Genomic DNA, 17,583 nt, shown 5'->3' on the forward strand with positions numbered 1-17,583 from the left:
TGCAGGTCTGCCTGCACTAGAGTTCTTAGAAGGTGACTGTTAACTTTGTTTTATTACTGCTTCTGTCACTTCATTAATTTGTTTCTGTCCCCACACAAACTTCAATAAACTGAATTTGAATTTCTAATTTGAGTCCTCAGTAGGATAACTGATCTATGGCTCATCTTTGCGGGCTACCAAGCTGGATCAGTGCTGCATCGTTTTTCTCTGGGGCAACTAAGTGACAAAATCCCTCATCTCACACTTGTCAGGCTTTTATATGAACTGCACAGCCAGACAGAGAATAAAGGAAAGAAACTGTTGGTGTGATGAAGGATAGCAGGAGTAAGGCAAGAGAAAGCTAGAGCTGTTGGGAGTTCCTGGCCAATCCACTTAGGAATTCCAGCATTAACAAAAAGCAGCCAGTGAAAGGACACAGCTCTGGAAGTGTAGGTTTCAAAATAAACACCAACAAAAATCAGAAAAAGGCTACATTAGATAAATGCATTCTGATTTCCTGTATGTTTTGCACAGTGGAAATGACCAGAGTAGGTTTTCCTGGACAGCCTTCCCCATGACTGAAGACTTACTTCAATGGCAGTCACACAGATAACCAATAAAACCCACCAGCACCACTATCATCTTGGTATTTCCATTTATTATGCTGTAAAAAGCAACACTATCTGGATTTTATTTCTTAAAATAAATAACTTTCATTTTCAGAACCAGTACAGCTCAAGTTTAGATTCATTCATGGGAAACTGCTAGAAATACATTCATCACTGTCTAGTCCCCACAATACAGAATCTAAAAGTCAAGATCAGCCCAGTCAGTTACAATGACCAGAAGTACACTGCCAGTAAATATAGTCACGGATAGTCCAGCTCTGAAGCAAAAAAATCCGGTACAATAAAGTTTGTTCACAAAGATAGGCTAATTAATGCTAAGACTACGACAATATTTCTGAGTACAAAGCATTAAGTTAGCTGAACAATTTTAGGTTGTGATACAGAAGAAACATATATGACATAAAAACAAAGGAGTGGGGGAATCTTCTTTGGAGCATAAGGAAGTCAGCGTTGATAAAGATAACCAAAAGCTATTTACTGTAAAATCTACATGTCAGTGTCATGAATGATAAACAGCCAAACCAATGTACTGCATATATTTATAAATAATGCCATGTCTACATAGCTGCATTGCTGAATTGAACATTACAAAATAATCCATCTTCTCACAATGAGAAAATACTAGAACTAACCAGCAAAAATGCACTGAAGCTAAGACCGGCTAAAAGCACTCGGTACGAAAGCATTAAGTTGAGGAACAGCTATGATCTTCAATGTTAGCTCAGTTAAAATCCTTCTTTTGGTTTTGGTTTGTTTATATCATGTGTACTATATAATATACCTATGTTTAAAAACACCAGTTTGAACAATGCAATGTCAGTTAAATAAAGCAAAATCAGGTATTTTTCTGAGAAGCTATAGGATGTGTTGTAATAGGGGGAAAATAGGGAAGATTAGCACTGACATTCGTAATTCTGAACTAGGATCCATCTGAAAATATTCCTTTACACTGAAGCCAATAAATCTGTTGCCAGAGAAAAGATGCTGGACTTTAGATCAGAGTGCAGCAGAGAAGAGGCCTTGTGCTACCCAGTGACTGGTGTGGCTCAACAAGGAGCCAGAGGCCATTTCATTTAGTTCTTGGTTACAACAGGGGTGGCTGTGACACAGGATGTGAAGAGAACGGGTTAAAAGCCTTCAGAAAAACAGCTGATCTTCAGAAGAACAACAAAAAAACCCAAACCAAAAAACAAACCCAACTAGCTTAAGAACAGTAGGATTCTTGAGAAAAAGTGTTTGATAACCATGCCAGCCAGCTTTGAGATGCTATTTGAGGGCTTTGGACTTTCAGACTCTTCAAAGATTTCACCATCATGAAGACAGTCACTGCTTGTGATGAGTACCAAGCACTTTTCCATGTGGCTTGTCCTCCCTGCAGGGAGGCAGTATGGCATTTCAACGAGAGACTGTACAGGAACTTGAAAGGATTTATTCTCAACTATACTGACCTGCTGGGTCGCTCTGGAGAAGTTACTTCTCTCCAAGCCTTAGTGTACTCATTGCTAAAGGAGGGTAATGTGGTTCAGATCATCTTTATAAAGTGCTTGGGCCATTCTAGGAAGAATTTGGGCATTATTTCAAGAGGATTTTGGTGCCAAAACACAGAAAATTTGAACTCTGAGACCTATTAATGACTTGTACACTACATGCTAGGATAAAAACCACCATATACACAATTCTCAAGCACAATCTCCTTTTCCATGTGCTAAATGATTCCTGCCTACAACTCTTGTGCTGAAATTCTTGCCTATGTCCAACAACTGTAGTGTTTTGTGAATATCTTAAGTGACTGCTCACTTCTGAGGTTTTATGCCACAGTACTGGCAGAAGCAATTGCACGTGGGACAGGGAGCTGTGGCAATTTTAGACTTCTGTGAACTACAAATACCTGCATCTATGTTTTCCATGACGGGGCACGTGCCACGCTGGCTTCAGTGGCAAGACAATTGAATTCCACTGTTCACCACAAAAGGCATTTACTTACTTGTGCTCCTGGTGCTGAACTCCTGTCCTAAACCAGGGGAATCCCAGTGATGCAATATCCTGCTCCCTGGTTGATGGCAGTGCAAGAAGAGAACATACCCAAAAACCTGGCTTATCTCCTGCTCTGCTCCCATTTTGATTGGCTCTATGCTCCTTAAAGCTGTTTCACTCCATCTGTGTTCCTCACTACAAGCCTAAATGAGCTCAGATTGGCGTGTAGTATTTGGTTTAGTTCTTTGCCTTTCCAGCACTTCCATTGCCCTTGCTGGCTCCTGGCACAGCCACCAGGAGCAGCACCTGTCAGCCCCCCAGGGGTTCTGCTGTAGTGCAAATATACCTGCAAGGAACACCTGCACGGAGTGGAAGCACCCAAGTTCCCCAGCCACAGGGAAGTACTTTAGCAGCTGAACATGGAGAGAGAGAAGAGGGAGGCAAGACAAAGGGAACGGAGAGAAACACTCCCAAAACAAAAATCCCACTACACACCGGTGCTACAAGTCACACTCCCCTACGTCATTTGGTCAAACAAACCTTAAAACACATTCCCTGACAAGACTATCTCTAAGACCATTGACAAGTGTCACCTATATACTCTGTGATATTTATAGTATGTAAACAAGGTTGTGTGGAATTCTTTTCTCTATTTTTTCCCAAAGATAAGTGCAGATCCTTACTTAACACACCCAGCCTAAATGTACATCAGCATCCTCAGCTTTCAAAAAACCTCACTGACGCTCATACCTGACAGTACTCTGGCTCATCCTGGCCATACTGGAAACAGAAGGCTAAAGAAACAAAAATTCAGCAGAAAAGTTCCTGACCACAGACTAGAGTTCACATAGAACACAAAAATAAATTAATAGTGCACAGTAAAACCAACAACAGCTAAATATTTTTATACATCAATTATATGCAGCATGAGGTAATATTGCTCACATTATGGAGGGAGATTCTTAGTTGGTTTTGTTTCTTTTGAAGAGATTGGATTTGTCCTGTGCGTATAGAAACTCCTGCAACGTAACACTGAAGTAACAGAGACTTCTGTAAAATATATACCACTATCAGATAGAAACACACACGCTCTTCATTACTTATGCATACCACAATTAAATAGGTAAGTGATTTGATTCTTAGGATCTAGCTGAAGATGATTATAGTAAGCCATCCAGATTTTTATGAACCGTTCGGTTCTCTTTCCCATCGTTGTTATCCTCTGATGGCGTGTATTGGACCTGATATTCTTGAAGAATTTTGAAAACATCATGGTGTCCAAAATGTAAAGCTTCATCCATAGGAGTGTTATTCCACCTACAAAAAGCAGCACAGTATTTTTAAGATCATCACGTTAAGCACAGAGCCAAAAAGCACCTCAAATCTAGCTCTTTACATACTGCACTAATAGTTCAGCACACAGACCACACTCAGTTCAGTAACTGTGGAACTACTTCATTAAGCTGAGCATAACCTTTCAAATAATGAAATTATTTGAAAAAGGGCTTAGCGGTTCATTTTTTATTCCTGCGCAGTCTGCAGAACCTACAGAGAATCAGTAGGATCCCATTCCCCCCGCTTCAGTGGACTGGCTCAATACATTCCACTCTTATTTGACAGGCACCTCCTCCTCATGGGGACTACTGGAGCATCTTTCCTCCAAAGCAGCAATAAAAACACTCACCTGTCTTTGGGGAAAGGATTCACTTTGCATGCTTCCAGCAGAAACTTAACAACATCCACATGTCCTACGAGAAAAGCAGTTTTGTGAGTGCATGTACTTCTATATATCCATGTATGTACAGACAAAAGCAGACACACAGAGACAGCAAAGATGTTCTAAAGCAAGCTGGCCCCCTCCCACAGGCAGACAGACAGACAGCAAATGCTGTGTGAGGAGACAGTACCTTCTGCAGCCGCCACATGCAGGGCTGTCCGTGAGTCGTAGTCTCTTTGCTCCATATCCATTCCTGACAGAGCAAACCTTAAAAAACAAAATAAAATAAAAGAGGTTGCAGAGGCAAGTCTTCCATAATTAAAGCACGTTACTAAACTAGCATGGAACAGTATCGCTCTGCCACAAGAGGATGTAAGCAGCATCACGAGCACATCGGATCTTTGCTGATAATGAAAGGGGCTTTGGCTCTAAAAACCACGTTAGTGCCTCTTTTTTTCTGCTCTTTAGTCGTCATGAAGAAAAATAAAGCATCTTTGCAGGAAACATAACAGTCAACACACCTCATTTAAAATGGTACACGGACAAGCTAAGCCACATAAGGCAACGGAAATTTATACCAGATGAGAAAATCCCAGTAAGTCTCCCAAGTCTGAAAATCCTGAGCAGCATTAAGGGATTTGGAGAGTTCTTGCTTCACACTATGGTGCCATGGGAGAGCAAAATTGAACTATACACACTTTTCCACCCACTAACTATATTTAGATATATTCTAGCCAAATTAATGTTTATTTAGTCTCCTACCATTATTACTTTAAATTTTGCCAGATTCTCTTCCAGATTTAAAAAGCAAAGCTGATGTCCTAACCTGTCCAATAACCATGTACATTTTCCAACTTGAATTTTTGTGGCACTTTCAGAATTGAGTATTAAAGCAGGTGAGAGTACAGGTAGGATTTTCTGCCAGTACTATAAAAAAATTGGTTAAAGAAATTATTTTACTGTGATCCAAAGAAAAGGAACACAGTGGGATTCAAGATAGTGTGAGGGTACTCTTTTTGATGGTTGGGTTTTGGGTGAACATACTCAATCTCTAGCTCATGCAGCTCCATGTCCCCCACACAGACACAGTGCATGTGCATGTTCCTAAATCAACAACAGCAGGAACCAAACAAGCAGCATCCTGTTCCCAAACCCCAATGATTTTTACCTCCGGAGTGCAGAAACGTCCCCTGTGTAGGCAGCAAACAGCAGATTTATCACAGATTTCACCTACAAAGAAAGATTAAGTTCCAGTTTACTGATCTTCTTTCCTCAAAAAGAAAACCCAGCATGGCCAGTTGGTCCAGTGTTTATGAACTTGTTAATTGTTCTTGCCTGACCACATTTTGCAGTACAGCTTGCTTTGCTACCAGTACTGCATGGTCTGTCTTTCCAAGGCTGAAGTCATTAAGGACAGTAAAAGAACTAAAACAAATTAATTTCTGCTCTATTGTGGTAAAAAATATGAGCCTTGCTCTATGGGCAAACTGTATTTCTCTCTTCAGTTTCCCAGTAACAAAAGTATTGAATTGCACGGACAGCATCACGCTGCACAACTTATAAAACCATTAACTCCTTTGTAAAGCAAACTCATTCTGGAAAAGTAAGATTTTTTTTATTATTATTATTAACTGCAAAGATTCCTAATGCCAGGAGAAATCTGTGTCAGCAGAAGAGAAGAAATGATGCCTTTTTTCTACATATTACAGATTATCCTTGCATACATCCAACATACAGACTTTCCTCAAATAAACTGTTTTAAGCGATTCTGTTACATAATAAGCAAGGGTTCCAGGCAGACAAAGTTGCATTTTTTTAGATAAATATGGGCTTAAAGCATGATACAGGTAAAGTCTCAGGTACATAGTGCTTTTTCTCAGCTGTATTAATTACTCTAGTAAGAAATGATACTGTCAGGCTACACCAACCTTGTCCCATGCATATTTTTAATACATCCTGGCCATAACAACTCTGCAGGTTTTAACAAGAGCCAAAAATGACAAGCTAGATGGTTTTAAGCATCCCACATCAGCTTCTTTCATAAGCTGACATAGCCACTTCTAGGCACCATTTCACAGTAATTTCCAGTAAACTTTCTAAATGCTGCTTTGCTTTCTGAGTCTACAAAGCTCTGTCGCTGCCACCAGCCAAGCAACAGAGATAAAGGAGGGAGCTGATGCTGCACTGACATTCTGCAACAAGGAGGAGAAACGAACAGAATGAAAACTCTCCACCCACAAGCAAGTCTCCCACAGATTTCTGCAAGAACACTGGTGTATTTTCACAGGGCCACAGACGAGCCAACATCTGCGCCTCTTCTAAACCAAAGCCACGGAATTGCTTGTTGTTTTTTACACCTCAAATATGCACTGACGCAAGGAGAGACCAAAGCATAAGGAAGAGGAGGCACAAAGGCCAGGATGGAAATACAAAGGGAACACAGAGCCACCCTCACTCCAGCACCCACAAACTCCTGCAGCTCCTTTTAAGTTTGCATTATGAGGGCTGTAAGGATTAAGATCTGTAGGACTCCCTCCTTTCTCAGGGGCTCTGCCCCCCTGGGCTGTCCCTAAACCTGACTGGCTCCAAAGGCTGGGCCCCTGGTCAGGCTCTCTCAGCTCTGACCCCGCAGCACCTTGAACTGTGGCAAACCTGACATCACGCCCCAGACCCTCCTCGCCAGTGTTACAGAGGACAGGCCTTGAGTGATTCTATTCCTCCCACAAAGATTTTTTTGTTTGGAGTTTCTGCCAAAAGCCAAACCAGTGACCGAGACTCCTCAGCAGGTCAGCAGGGCCCTGCTCCAGAGGCAGAGCCAGCCACCCCAGCTGAGCCCTCCTGCCCCAGAGGCAGCTCCCCATGCTGGACTCAGCCCCTCTCCAGCCCTGGCTCAGCAGCAGGGCTGCAGGAGCACGGGAATGAGCTCCTGGGAGCAGCCTGCAGGGCTGGGGTCTGCTGCTGCAGTGTCACAGACACACGGACTTGCATCAGCAAGGCCAGCTCAGGGCAGCAACCACCCAACCACACTCCCTGGGCTTTCCATAGGAAACACCACAGCCACGCCAAAATACCAAACCCTCTAACAGAGACAGCATCTGTTACAGGCACCGGGCTGCAGACTAAATGCAGGTGTGAAAGGGGAATTTAGTTTGATAATCTCTATATTTCATCGAGGTGATTCAGGAGCTCTTCTCGGGGAGGAGAAGCTGCTGGGGCCCCAGGCAGACCGGGCTGGCGGCACTCCCATGTTTCAGGTCCTACAGGTGCTGAATACTCTCCCTTTTCAGGATCTGGGATGAGCAAAGGATACACTCTGTCTTTCATAAAAACCATTTCAGAGGCAACTGACCATTTTGGCTGGGATTCTTGATGTTTCTGGGAAATGCAAATATATATTAAAGTAATAAAATAAAAATAGCACACATTCCTCTCTTCAAGAAACAACTTTCCAAGTGCAGTCAGAACCCAGAATCCTGGATTCAGCTGAACATTTTGCTAAAAAGCGATTTTTGTTTTCTATAACGACGTGACAAAATGTAATTCAGAGATTCCTGAGGCTTTGTAACACAATCACCTTAGATCATGTCTCTCAGCAATCTGGGAGAGGTCAAAGCTGCTCCTTCCTTAAGATAAATCAAGTAAAATCAAACGTCACGTTACTATCAAACTGAACTGCTTGACAGATCAAAACAAAAAGAAATACAAGTCCAGACAAAAAGATCTCTGCTTGTTTAGCTCAGAAGGAAATTTGCTCCCTGTCCAATACAAAAAAGTAATGGGATACAAAAAGCAGGAGAAACCCAACAAATTAAGCAGAACAACTATTAGCAGAGTAATTACCCAAAGCTGGTCAAAGATGAACTCAAGCTAGAACAAGCCAAGTGTGGCCATCATAGCTGAAAAAATCCACTTGGAACAACTTCCTCCAGCTTCTAGAGAGACTTTAATGATTTTATAGAAGAATTAGACTGGATTTGCTACCAACAAACCACACCCTGAACCCCATAACTGCACTCTGCTGTAACAGCAGCATAGTCCAGGCCAAAAAATTAACAGATTTTATAAAGTATGAAATTAAATTGCTAAGAAGGCAGCCATAAACAACAGAAGTTTTACTGAGTTCACATAAAAAGTGAATCTGCAAATACAAAATTCATTTTGAACTCAAAGTAAGAATATACCATCTCCACAAGCATCTTATGGGTCTTCCTTAGTTTTCAAGGAAGCAGCATAATACTAAATCATCATGTAAGAGGTTATCATTTACAGTGAGAAAAATCCACTATGTGAGCAGCACTTGCTGCCATAAGCTTTGTATCTGTGCAGAATCTCACTTAGGCTGCCACGAAGTCAAGTACAAATTCTCTACCCAAAACTCACAGTGTACTAGCTTGAAATAACAGGTTCATTGCAAAAAACATCAAAAGGCAAAAGAAACTCCAAAGTGGCAGCAGCAAACATACGATTTGGGGATTTTTAACTGTAGGGGAGAAAAAAATAGTGAAGATGACAGATGAGCTCTATCCATTCAAACTAAGTAGGGCACAAGGCAACTAATTTAAGTGTTTAGAGACACTGTCAGTGAGTTTCTCACCAAGTGGTTCATGAACATTCAGTGTTGGTGTCTCGATAACTGTACTGGTGAACACAAGCTTCCCTAATGTTTAGAAACAAAGTTCCCCTTCAACCCAACAGCCATGAATTACCTTTTCCTACTGCATGTACTTCCCTAACTATGAGAATTTAATAAAAGGAGAAGGGATGGGGTCCCTTTGCTTTACATGAGCTGGAGGGGTCACACACTGCCATACAGCTGCATGGCAGGATCAAACCCAGACCAGAACTGTTCCACCTTTTGTCCATCAGGAGAGAAAACCTGCGTGCACTGAAGCAGAGCAACTTGCCAGCTCTCTTCTCACCATGCCAACAATACAGAGCACTGCTCACTCAGCCCCAATTAGACCCTCTTTGTACAGCACTCCTTCCTGAGCACTGGGTATAATCCTCGTTATCCAGGCAGTGAAACCAGCAAGGAAAGGTTCCTCAGAAATACTCATGTCACTCAACGGTAAAAATGAGAAACACAGTTTCACTGTCAGGTTAGTAGGTGTTAGAGGTCTTGGACTCAGCGGGACAAAGCTATGAAGGATTCAAGTCCTGCTTCACATCGGCGGTGGCCAAATGACCAACACCTCCAGAGGTACCTCTCCAACTAATGGTTCTCTGAGTCTGTGGGTGAGGATGTGAGCAGCTCAAGAAAGAAAAATCAAGACTGTTGTTGCTCAAGAACTGCACTGAGGTCACGTCAAAGGAAGGAAACAGCCGGACTTCAGAGCGGCAGGAAGTCACAGCGCTGCAGCAGATATTTCAGATAAACACGGGGGCCAAAAAGGCAAAAAACGAAAGGGAAAAAACACCATCCGAAAACCCCAAATGGACAAACTGCTACAGCGAGCTACAGCACTGACAGTTACAACGGGAAACTGAGTGTCAAAGCGACTCCTCGTCCAAAGCTTTCCTATCACAGTTATTTTAAATATCTCCTGAGCCTGGTTATGCTGCAAGTTTTAAAGAAGCCTCCTTCAAGCAGCAGTGCTGACGTGAACGGATGCACAGGAACTGCAGCAGGGAGCACGTGGCCCAGCACACAGCAAGTGCAGGCTGTGCCCCCCTTCTCTCCAAGCACAAACGACTTGGGCATGACATGAGAGCTTTTGGGGTGGTTTTCAATTTCTCTGTGTACCAACTGGAAAAACTTAATGAAAAAAAGAAAAATTTAACTTCAGTATTAATATGCTGAAGTTACTTATTTCAAGTGAAATGTCAACACATCTAACTGATCTGAAAGGCTTGGCTGGAATGTGGGAATTGCCTTGGTGGAGTATTGGTAACAAAACAGTCTTTCCTTACTTGAGCTGCACACCCAAATCCAGACTTACTTAAATAATCTCATGATGGCTAATAGCAAATGCCCACACAAGACTGAGATCTTAACAGAGACCAGTTTAGAGGATTTTTTTTAAACTGAAGAAAAGCACATCTGTCACTGCCCGGCTCTAACGCCATCCTCAGAAGACCTCTCCAAACCCTTCACAGAGAGCACACTGACATTGCTATTGGCATTAAGATGGGAAATGCAGGCCCAGAGACAGAAATGAACTGCTACGGTCTCGTGGTGAAGGGAGAGTGGCCTGACACCTTCTGCCCACTGCCTTCATCACAAACGCAGAACAAGCACGCCTTGAGTAGGAGCCAAACCCAAGCAGCTAAGCACACCAGCGCTGTGCTCTGTCCCTGCCCACGTGTCCCTGTCACCACAGGGCTCTGTCCTGCTCTGCTATCACTGCAATGCCTCCAGCACGGCAGGGAGAGCCTCTGCCCCGCACTGCACTTGGCTCAGGAGAGAAAAGCCAAACAGCTGTACATGTACAGAAAGCAAATCCTTCAGAAAAAATTAATTTAGCTCAAAGCTGGATTAATTCCATGAAAAGCCCTTAGCTAAAAAGGTCAGTGAATCTGGACTTTAATTTCCTACTGTGCCCTGTTTCCTGAAAATGCTCTGCAATTCCTCTCCAATTTCTTTGAAAACATTACAGAATTAACATTCTGAAAAAAGTATTACTTCCAACTTTATGTTTCTCCAGATGGCTGAGCAATACAGTCAAGCCCTATAGTTCATAATAGTGCTGCTCAAGGCAATACAAACAAGGATAAATAAACAACTCCCCTAAACTTTGCAATGCTCTTTCCCCGATATTTAGGGATGACGCCCCAGGTTAGACTTCTGAAGAGATGTTCAAAATATTGAGGAAAAAAGGTTTGAATGGATATTGTTTCTCAGGAACATTGCTGTATCTGACCTTTACTGTGCACCAGACCAAGTATGCTCAGAGGAGACTTTCAAATAGAACAAAAGGAGTTAAAAAGAGAGAGTAGAGCTAGCTGAGAGAACACATGAACCACGCTCTTCTCTCAAATCCCACTTTTTGTGCTTAAAATGGGATGTAATGTTTCCTTCTGGGGAACCCTGCCCGTCTGGCCAACTGGCTTGAATAACCAAGTTTTAAAAGTTCCCCTGCACAGCACAGAGCTGTAGAGATAAACTGGGATTTAAATTCAGCTCCTGACTTCCCTAATGACAGGTGACTATCACACCAACCCCAGGGGCTGATGCACTGGGATCTCAGAATGGGTCCCAGACAAGCAGGGCTCTGGGTTATGTGCTCCCCAGGCTCCTGAGAGGCTCCCAGCCCCCAGGAGGGCTGCACAGCAATCAGAATGCAGTCCTGCAGCTCTTCATCAGCACAGAGCACACCAGGGAAATCAGCCCAGCTCGTCTGGAAGTGTCCCCAAGGCACACTTCTCCGTGCCACTGACCCCCAGCGGCGCTGAGCACAGCTAATCTGCACGTCTGACACCCTGGCTGCCTCCCTGGGGCACCTGCGCCCACACCGAGGGTGACACAGCACAGCTCCACAGCTCCCTATTCACACGGAAAATCTGCCAGGTGGCATTTCCAAACAGCGCATCCCGGCAGCACACTGTTCCAGCCAGGAGGCTCCGTGCTTTCCCGCAGCCCACTGGCGGCCACCCACCCTGCCTGGCAGGGGACACATGAGGCCAGGAGCCCCGCACACGCCGGCTCTCCATCCATTGTTCACAGCACACAGCTAATCCGGCTCAGCGCGGCATTAACTCGGAAACGCAGAAATAGACTGCTAAACTGCCCAAGGTGAGCACTCGTCCAGTGAACGGGGATTAGCAATCCACAGAGGGGACAATCTGACTGCACCACACTCTGCCTATTCCCATGGCCTCTGCAAACGGCCAGGGCCTGACAAGGAAGGCAGGAGCAGAGTTTATGCGAGCCACAAGCGACTGCACAAAGCAATAAAAGCTCCAAAATCAACAGGAATCCACTTTCACAGTAGCACTGTTCAGCTGCTTTTCCTAAAGCTGGTCCCCTGATGCAGGTCATCGGGGCTTGCAGCAAAAAGCAATCCCTCCTCCTGCTCTTCGGAATTTTTAGATGCTTGTTTTATCAAAGGAAAACAATTCTTGAAACCCAAGATGCCAATATAAACTCTGAAACAGCAGCGCTGACCTACAGATACCACGAAAAGTAAATCTAGAGCACAAAGTAAACAATTTAGTCATCCGGTTTTTACACATTGAACTTGTAGCTCACCTACGCTGAAGCACGGCCTTTAGACAGCTTTTTCCCGGCATGTAGGGTTTCAAAATAAAGTAAAAACGAACAGAAAACAAACCCCTCAAACCTGCCCAAAATGAATTTTGGAGTTTCAACTTTGAAACTAGGATGCAGGTAGTAGTCCCTAAAAGGACAAAAATAAACCGGGGCTGGATCTGAGAGTGGAATGCAGGTATCTGTATGTTCAGAAGGATCACTTATTTTACAAACAGGCCAGGTTTGTATTTACATTTAATTTTCAGTAACCTGGAACCTACTCTCCAGTGTCCACATACAAGGCTATTGTTGGGGAAAAAATTCAGACTCTTCAGGTCTAAAAGAGACAGCCATAGTTTTCCTTTAAAATACCATTGTTCAATATGAAGTTGTACTTCGTAGGGAAAGAAATCTCAGTCAAAAGCCTGTTCTTGCAATTGAGCTTCTGCTTTGTTTCCCATGAAATAAAGTAGAACTTATTACCTAAGGGTAAGTAAACCACTTACTTTTCAAAGTAAAAACTAAGACTGAACTACAGACAAAATACCCAACCAAGCTCTAAGCCCTCCAAGCCCAGCCAAGCATCACCTCCATTTCACAGCCAGGACCTGACCTGTCTGCCCCACTCCATTGCCAGCCACCTGCCAGGACACAGCTCCCAGACTTAAGTGCCATATTTTATTCACTAAATGAATCCCAGACTAGTTGAAGTGACCACCCAGGCAAGGGCTGGCTCTGAAGTAGCCTCAGAGCTCGCCAGTGAGGTTCTGTTCATGAATGTTTTTAGGGATGGACAGTCCTTGAAGGCACTCAAAGCAACCTCTGGATTAAGCCTCAGCATTACCTTATTCCACAGAAAACTCGGTTACACAAGAAGAGGTAATTTCTCTAAATAACTTCCTGAAGCACACAAAAGTAAGGCTTTCAGCAAGTGATCAAATCACCCCATGTACCTCTACAGAAACCCAACACTGACAGAGCCTCCCACCCTGACTTCAAACAAATACAAGGGTCTTAAGAAATTCTAAAGGTAGAATTCCTTGAAAGAGTCTTTGTTCCCATTACACTATAAATAATTAGCAGATGTGTGAATAAATTAATGCATATACCTACACACATTAAAATATTGATATATTTGAAAATACAGACAAGGCTAGTTGTTACATAAAACTTTAATTTCTTCTTGATGACTTCCACCACCTCTTAGGCTATTTTCTGCACTACTGATCCTTGTTTCCTCATGTAATGTGACAAAAGTGCAAAAATAACTTTAGAATCTGCCAATATTGACTCTGACATGTTTTAAAACTAATACAGGAAACAAGATTTTGTCAGGGTTTTTTCCCAGTCCCTTTTCTAACCCTTGGACTATCCTTTCTTTTCCTCTAGATGGTGCAAGGTCCTCCCTCTTCACAGCTGGGGACAGAGGACGATACCCAGCTCCTTCAGTCTTACGAGCTGTGGGTGCAGCGTTTATTTTTGGACTCAAAGCTGCTACCACGGAGTTTATTTCTGGAGTCTCCCTGGTGGAATTAACTTGAAATGCCTTTTGCACAGCTATTATCCATAAAGGTTGTGCTGTTGATAGCAAACTAACAGACTAACAAAACGTCTATTTATTCCTCCCTCCAGTTTCCAGCAGCCCTGCTCAAACACAACCCATGCATATACCAAAAGCTGCTTCTCCCATGAGTGATGTCTAGACTGCAGCCACACAAGAGGCTGTATTTTCATGTATCCAAACACAAAGCAGCTCTAAACCAACTGCACTGCCAGAGCTGCAAAACCCTCAGGCAAGCCAGCACACCGGTTAGTAATTATTTTTACTTAAAGCTGGCCAAAATCCCAGTAGGCATTTAAATGTCTTCTTGCAATTCAACTACTCACACTGCTTCAAATCCAAATCCAATCTTTTAGAATAAAGCTAGTCATTTTCTCCTTCTGACTTCCTACATTTTTGAACTAGCTGGTAGACACTAACAAAAAAAATTTTTTTCAATGGTCCTGAAGTGTCTATTTAAAATCCAAAAACAGAGCGAGGAGTTTTGACTAGGTTCAGTTCAGATACAGGAACATTCAAACAAGCTTGCACCAGTAGCTCAGTCTTGGAACTTGTCACAGAAGCCGTGCATGCAGCTGAATGTAAGAAATAAATAAACCAAATATATACACCAAAGATTTCTCGTGACACCAGGACCCTTTCTCCAGCCTAAGAAGAGCTGTCAGCCTGCTTTACTGGCAAACAGACGGGCTAAGGCTGCTAAAGGAGAAGTGCAGCTTTCCTGGAGGGAAGGCTGAGCAGAGGTGGTATGCTCCCCTCTTCCACCCACTGGCATCAAATGGATTTCTACCATTCATATCTCTCTCTGATTCAAACCTTTTCAAGATAAGTACTGGATTATGCCACCCAAAATTGCAAATAATTAAGAGTATTGATACCACATGTTACAGTAACCTGCATTTCCTTGTCCATCTCTGCCTGAAGTCCTTTTTTTTGTCAAAATACTTTAATGGAGGTATTCAAAACCATCTGAAAATGATACTTTCTAACAATGAGCACAATACCATAAGTGCTTGTCTCTTTTTTTCTTCTCTGTTACTGTACTAGTTTGCATAAAATGGAAAGAGCTTAAGGACACAGGAAGCAGTAACTGTGAGCAGGAGGTACTTTTCCTCCAATCACATTTGGAGCCATGAAAGACAGAATTCATCTCTTCCAACACCAACCTCTTGCTCATAAGATGGCCATCAAGTGGACACAAATTTCTGGAAGGAGTTTGTAACACTGGTATTCCTCAACACATCATCTCTCTACCTGTGAACTCACCCTGAACACTATCAGATAGGAGGTGCAAGCTCTTCAAGTGTCCAAAAATATCCTTTGACTCATACAGAACAAAGCAAGAGCCATAGGTAGGACTGAGCTCAGTTCTGCAATTAATTCAGCCAATGCATGCTCAGAGATTATTACATTTAATTATTCTAATTTTTAAATGCTAAATGAGATTTAGAATCTTGTAAATGAAATTTGAAATCATCTATCTTTCCAATATAGTTTGTGATTCCGCAACTGTAGTCTGCTTCATGCTATGTTTGGTTTTACTCAAGCGCCTGAAATACAGAACAGCCCTTGATGACGGCAAGCGACGGAAGCAGAGACCTTGTTTCATGGCAACACACCCTGGGAATTTGCAATGCCTTGTTATTTACAGTTCTGAATATTGATTAATTCTGAAGTATTAGTAAACTGATGCTGTTTAAATTACAGGTAAGACTATTTAATTACGATGAATTAAGAGTTAAGTAATTAAAAAAAATGTTTACTAGAGTAAGTGAAACATCTACTTACCTCCAGTAACTGAGATTCTTTCAGAAAGCTCATGCCCATCTATTCCACTCCCGAGATGTGCAAACCCCACAGGGTGAGCCAAGGCTATTCTGGCCAGCCATATTCCTGAACTGCCCCACTCCTGCCTCTGCCTCCCCTGATGGAGGCAGAAGAAACAACCATTCACTAATCCTGACTCCAGAACATGATATCCAAAGGTGGAGAGTGGGTCACACAAAGCAAAGTGTAATTGGATCCTTGCATACAAGCCTCTCCCCCAGGAATCAGGGAATTCCAAAATTCCAAACCAATTTAACTAGCAAATATTACATAGTATCGTAAGAACGCCCAGGGTGTGTAGATGGGGCAGTTTCTCCTTTCCAGTGCCATCATCATGAGCAGGACAGCAGGAAATGTTGTGGGAAGCAAACTAGGTTTGTATTTCTCCTTTCTAGCAGATAAAACCAACTAATGATGAACTGGGTTCAAGGGGTACACAGAAAAAATTCCCACAGAAATCAGAGCTCAAGATTCAGACCAACTGACTCCATCAGTATTAGATCCCAAGAATCTGTAGTTGGAAGAAACTTCCAGGAAAAACTGCCTGGTATGAAGCATCAAGAACAGGTACCAGGATGGACCCAGCCAATATTGCTGACACAGATATCCCGGAACAACAGATCATCCTAAATATTTCAACACAGAAGGCCTTACAGTACCCAATGCTGAAGCTTCAGCAGTGCTCAGATGATAATGTCGTGACTGGAGAGCTTCCCTGCCTGTGCACATGTGTGCCTGGACAAACAGAAGAGCCTGGCAGAAGAGGAGCTGATCTCAAGAGCTACTCACTAACAATTTCTGACAGATGTCTTATACTCTGCTTCATAGGGTATACCCATTCCCATCCCTAAATTTTGGGAATGATTATGTTGATTTCAGAAGGTACAAATACTGGGAAGAAGAGAGAAAACTGAGTACCAAAGCTGCCTTCACTAGATTACAGTGAGCATGGCCATGCTTGCTTCCACCTGCTGTTTCCAATTTCTTCTGGTACCAATGAATTATCACACTTTTTGCTTTTAGAAACAACAGAATTAAGCACATCACTGAAAAGACCCCCAAAATATCAACTGAGCATTTAATCATCCTTCACTAGACTTAAGAGCTAAAGTTGGCTGATTCCACTTTCTTGGTTTTGGGGTTTTTTTTTTAAAAGACCTTTCATGGATATCCATAAACTCAAACTGTGCCAGCAAGAAAGGTTTTTGAACACCTAATAAGGAAAGCCAAGTTAGAATAGCAGTAGCGAGTAACAGTGAATCAGGCAGTTCCACAGAACCATGAATTAACAAGAGGGAGTCAGTCACAGAAAAATCCAACCTGGCTCCTGTCATGATGACCAAAGGTGTTACTGCTGCATTGTTGGCCATGAACAGTATCACAAAGGAATGGTAGGTCAATTAAGCATTTCAACAAAAAGTTTACTAGATCAAGTGAAAGATTTAAAACATAAAGACTTAGACCCTTCAAGTCACAAGACAAAGACAAAGCAAATTTTCGTTTCTAGGTGGCATGCATTTGCCATCAGCAGCTTGGATGGCAATACTTCAATGTTGCTGCCATGTCCAAAGCATCCAAGTTATGTAAGAAAATGACGCGCTCAAGAAGTTTCACTTACTCCACTATCAAACTTTTTCAGCATTTCTCATCAGCAATGAAACATTCTGTCAGTAAATAATGGCGGCTGGTAGTTCAAAAATGGTAAAAT

At 42.6% G+C, this 17,583-nt stretch overlaps 1 protein-coding gene across 1 annotated transcript in view; it reads right to left on the reverse strand.

Annotated features, from left to right (window-relative positions):
- Positions 1 to 620: 620 nt before the first annotated feature.
- LOC121673172 (glutaminase kidney isoform, mitochondrial) overlaps positions 621 to 17,583 on the reverse strand; it is a 54,156-nt gene continuing 37,193 nt past the window's right edge. Inside the window, exons 14-17 of the mRNA XM_042046259.1 lie at positions 5,468 to 5,529; positions 4,490 to 4,566; positions 4,267 to 4,330; positions 621 to 3,899 (exon numbers count right to left, since the gene is read on the reverse strand). Coding sequence (XP_041902193.1) covers positions 3,743 to 3,899; positions 4,267 to 4,330; positions 4,490 to 4,566; positions 5,468 to 5,529 — 360 coding nt within the window. The 3' untranslated portion in view covers positions 621 to 3,742. The remainder of the gene's footprint in view (positions 3,900 to 4,266; positions 4,331 to 4,489; positions 4,567 to 5,467; positions 5,530 to 17,583) is intronic.

Source organism: Corvus kubaryi, unplaced genomic scaffold, assembly GCF_017639235.1.
Source record: "Corvus kubaryi isolate FWS band 111438036 unplaced genomic scaffold, C.kubaryi_AGA036_p1.0 65267, whole genome shotgun sequence".
In the NCBI taxonomy this organism is placed as follows: domain Eukaryota; kingdom Metazoa; phylum Chordata; class Aves; order Passeriformes; family Corvidae; genus Corvus; species Corvus kubaryi.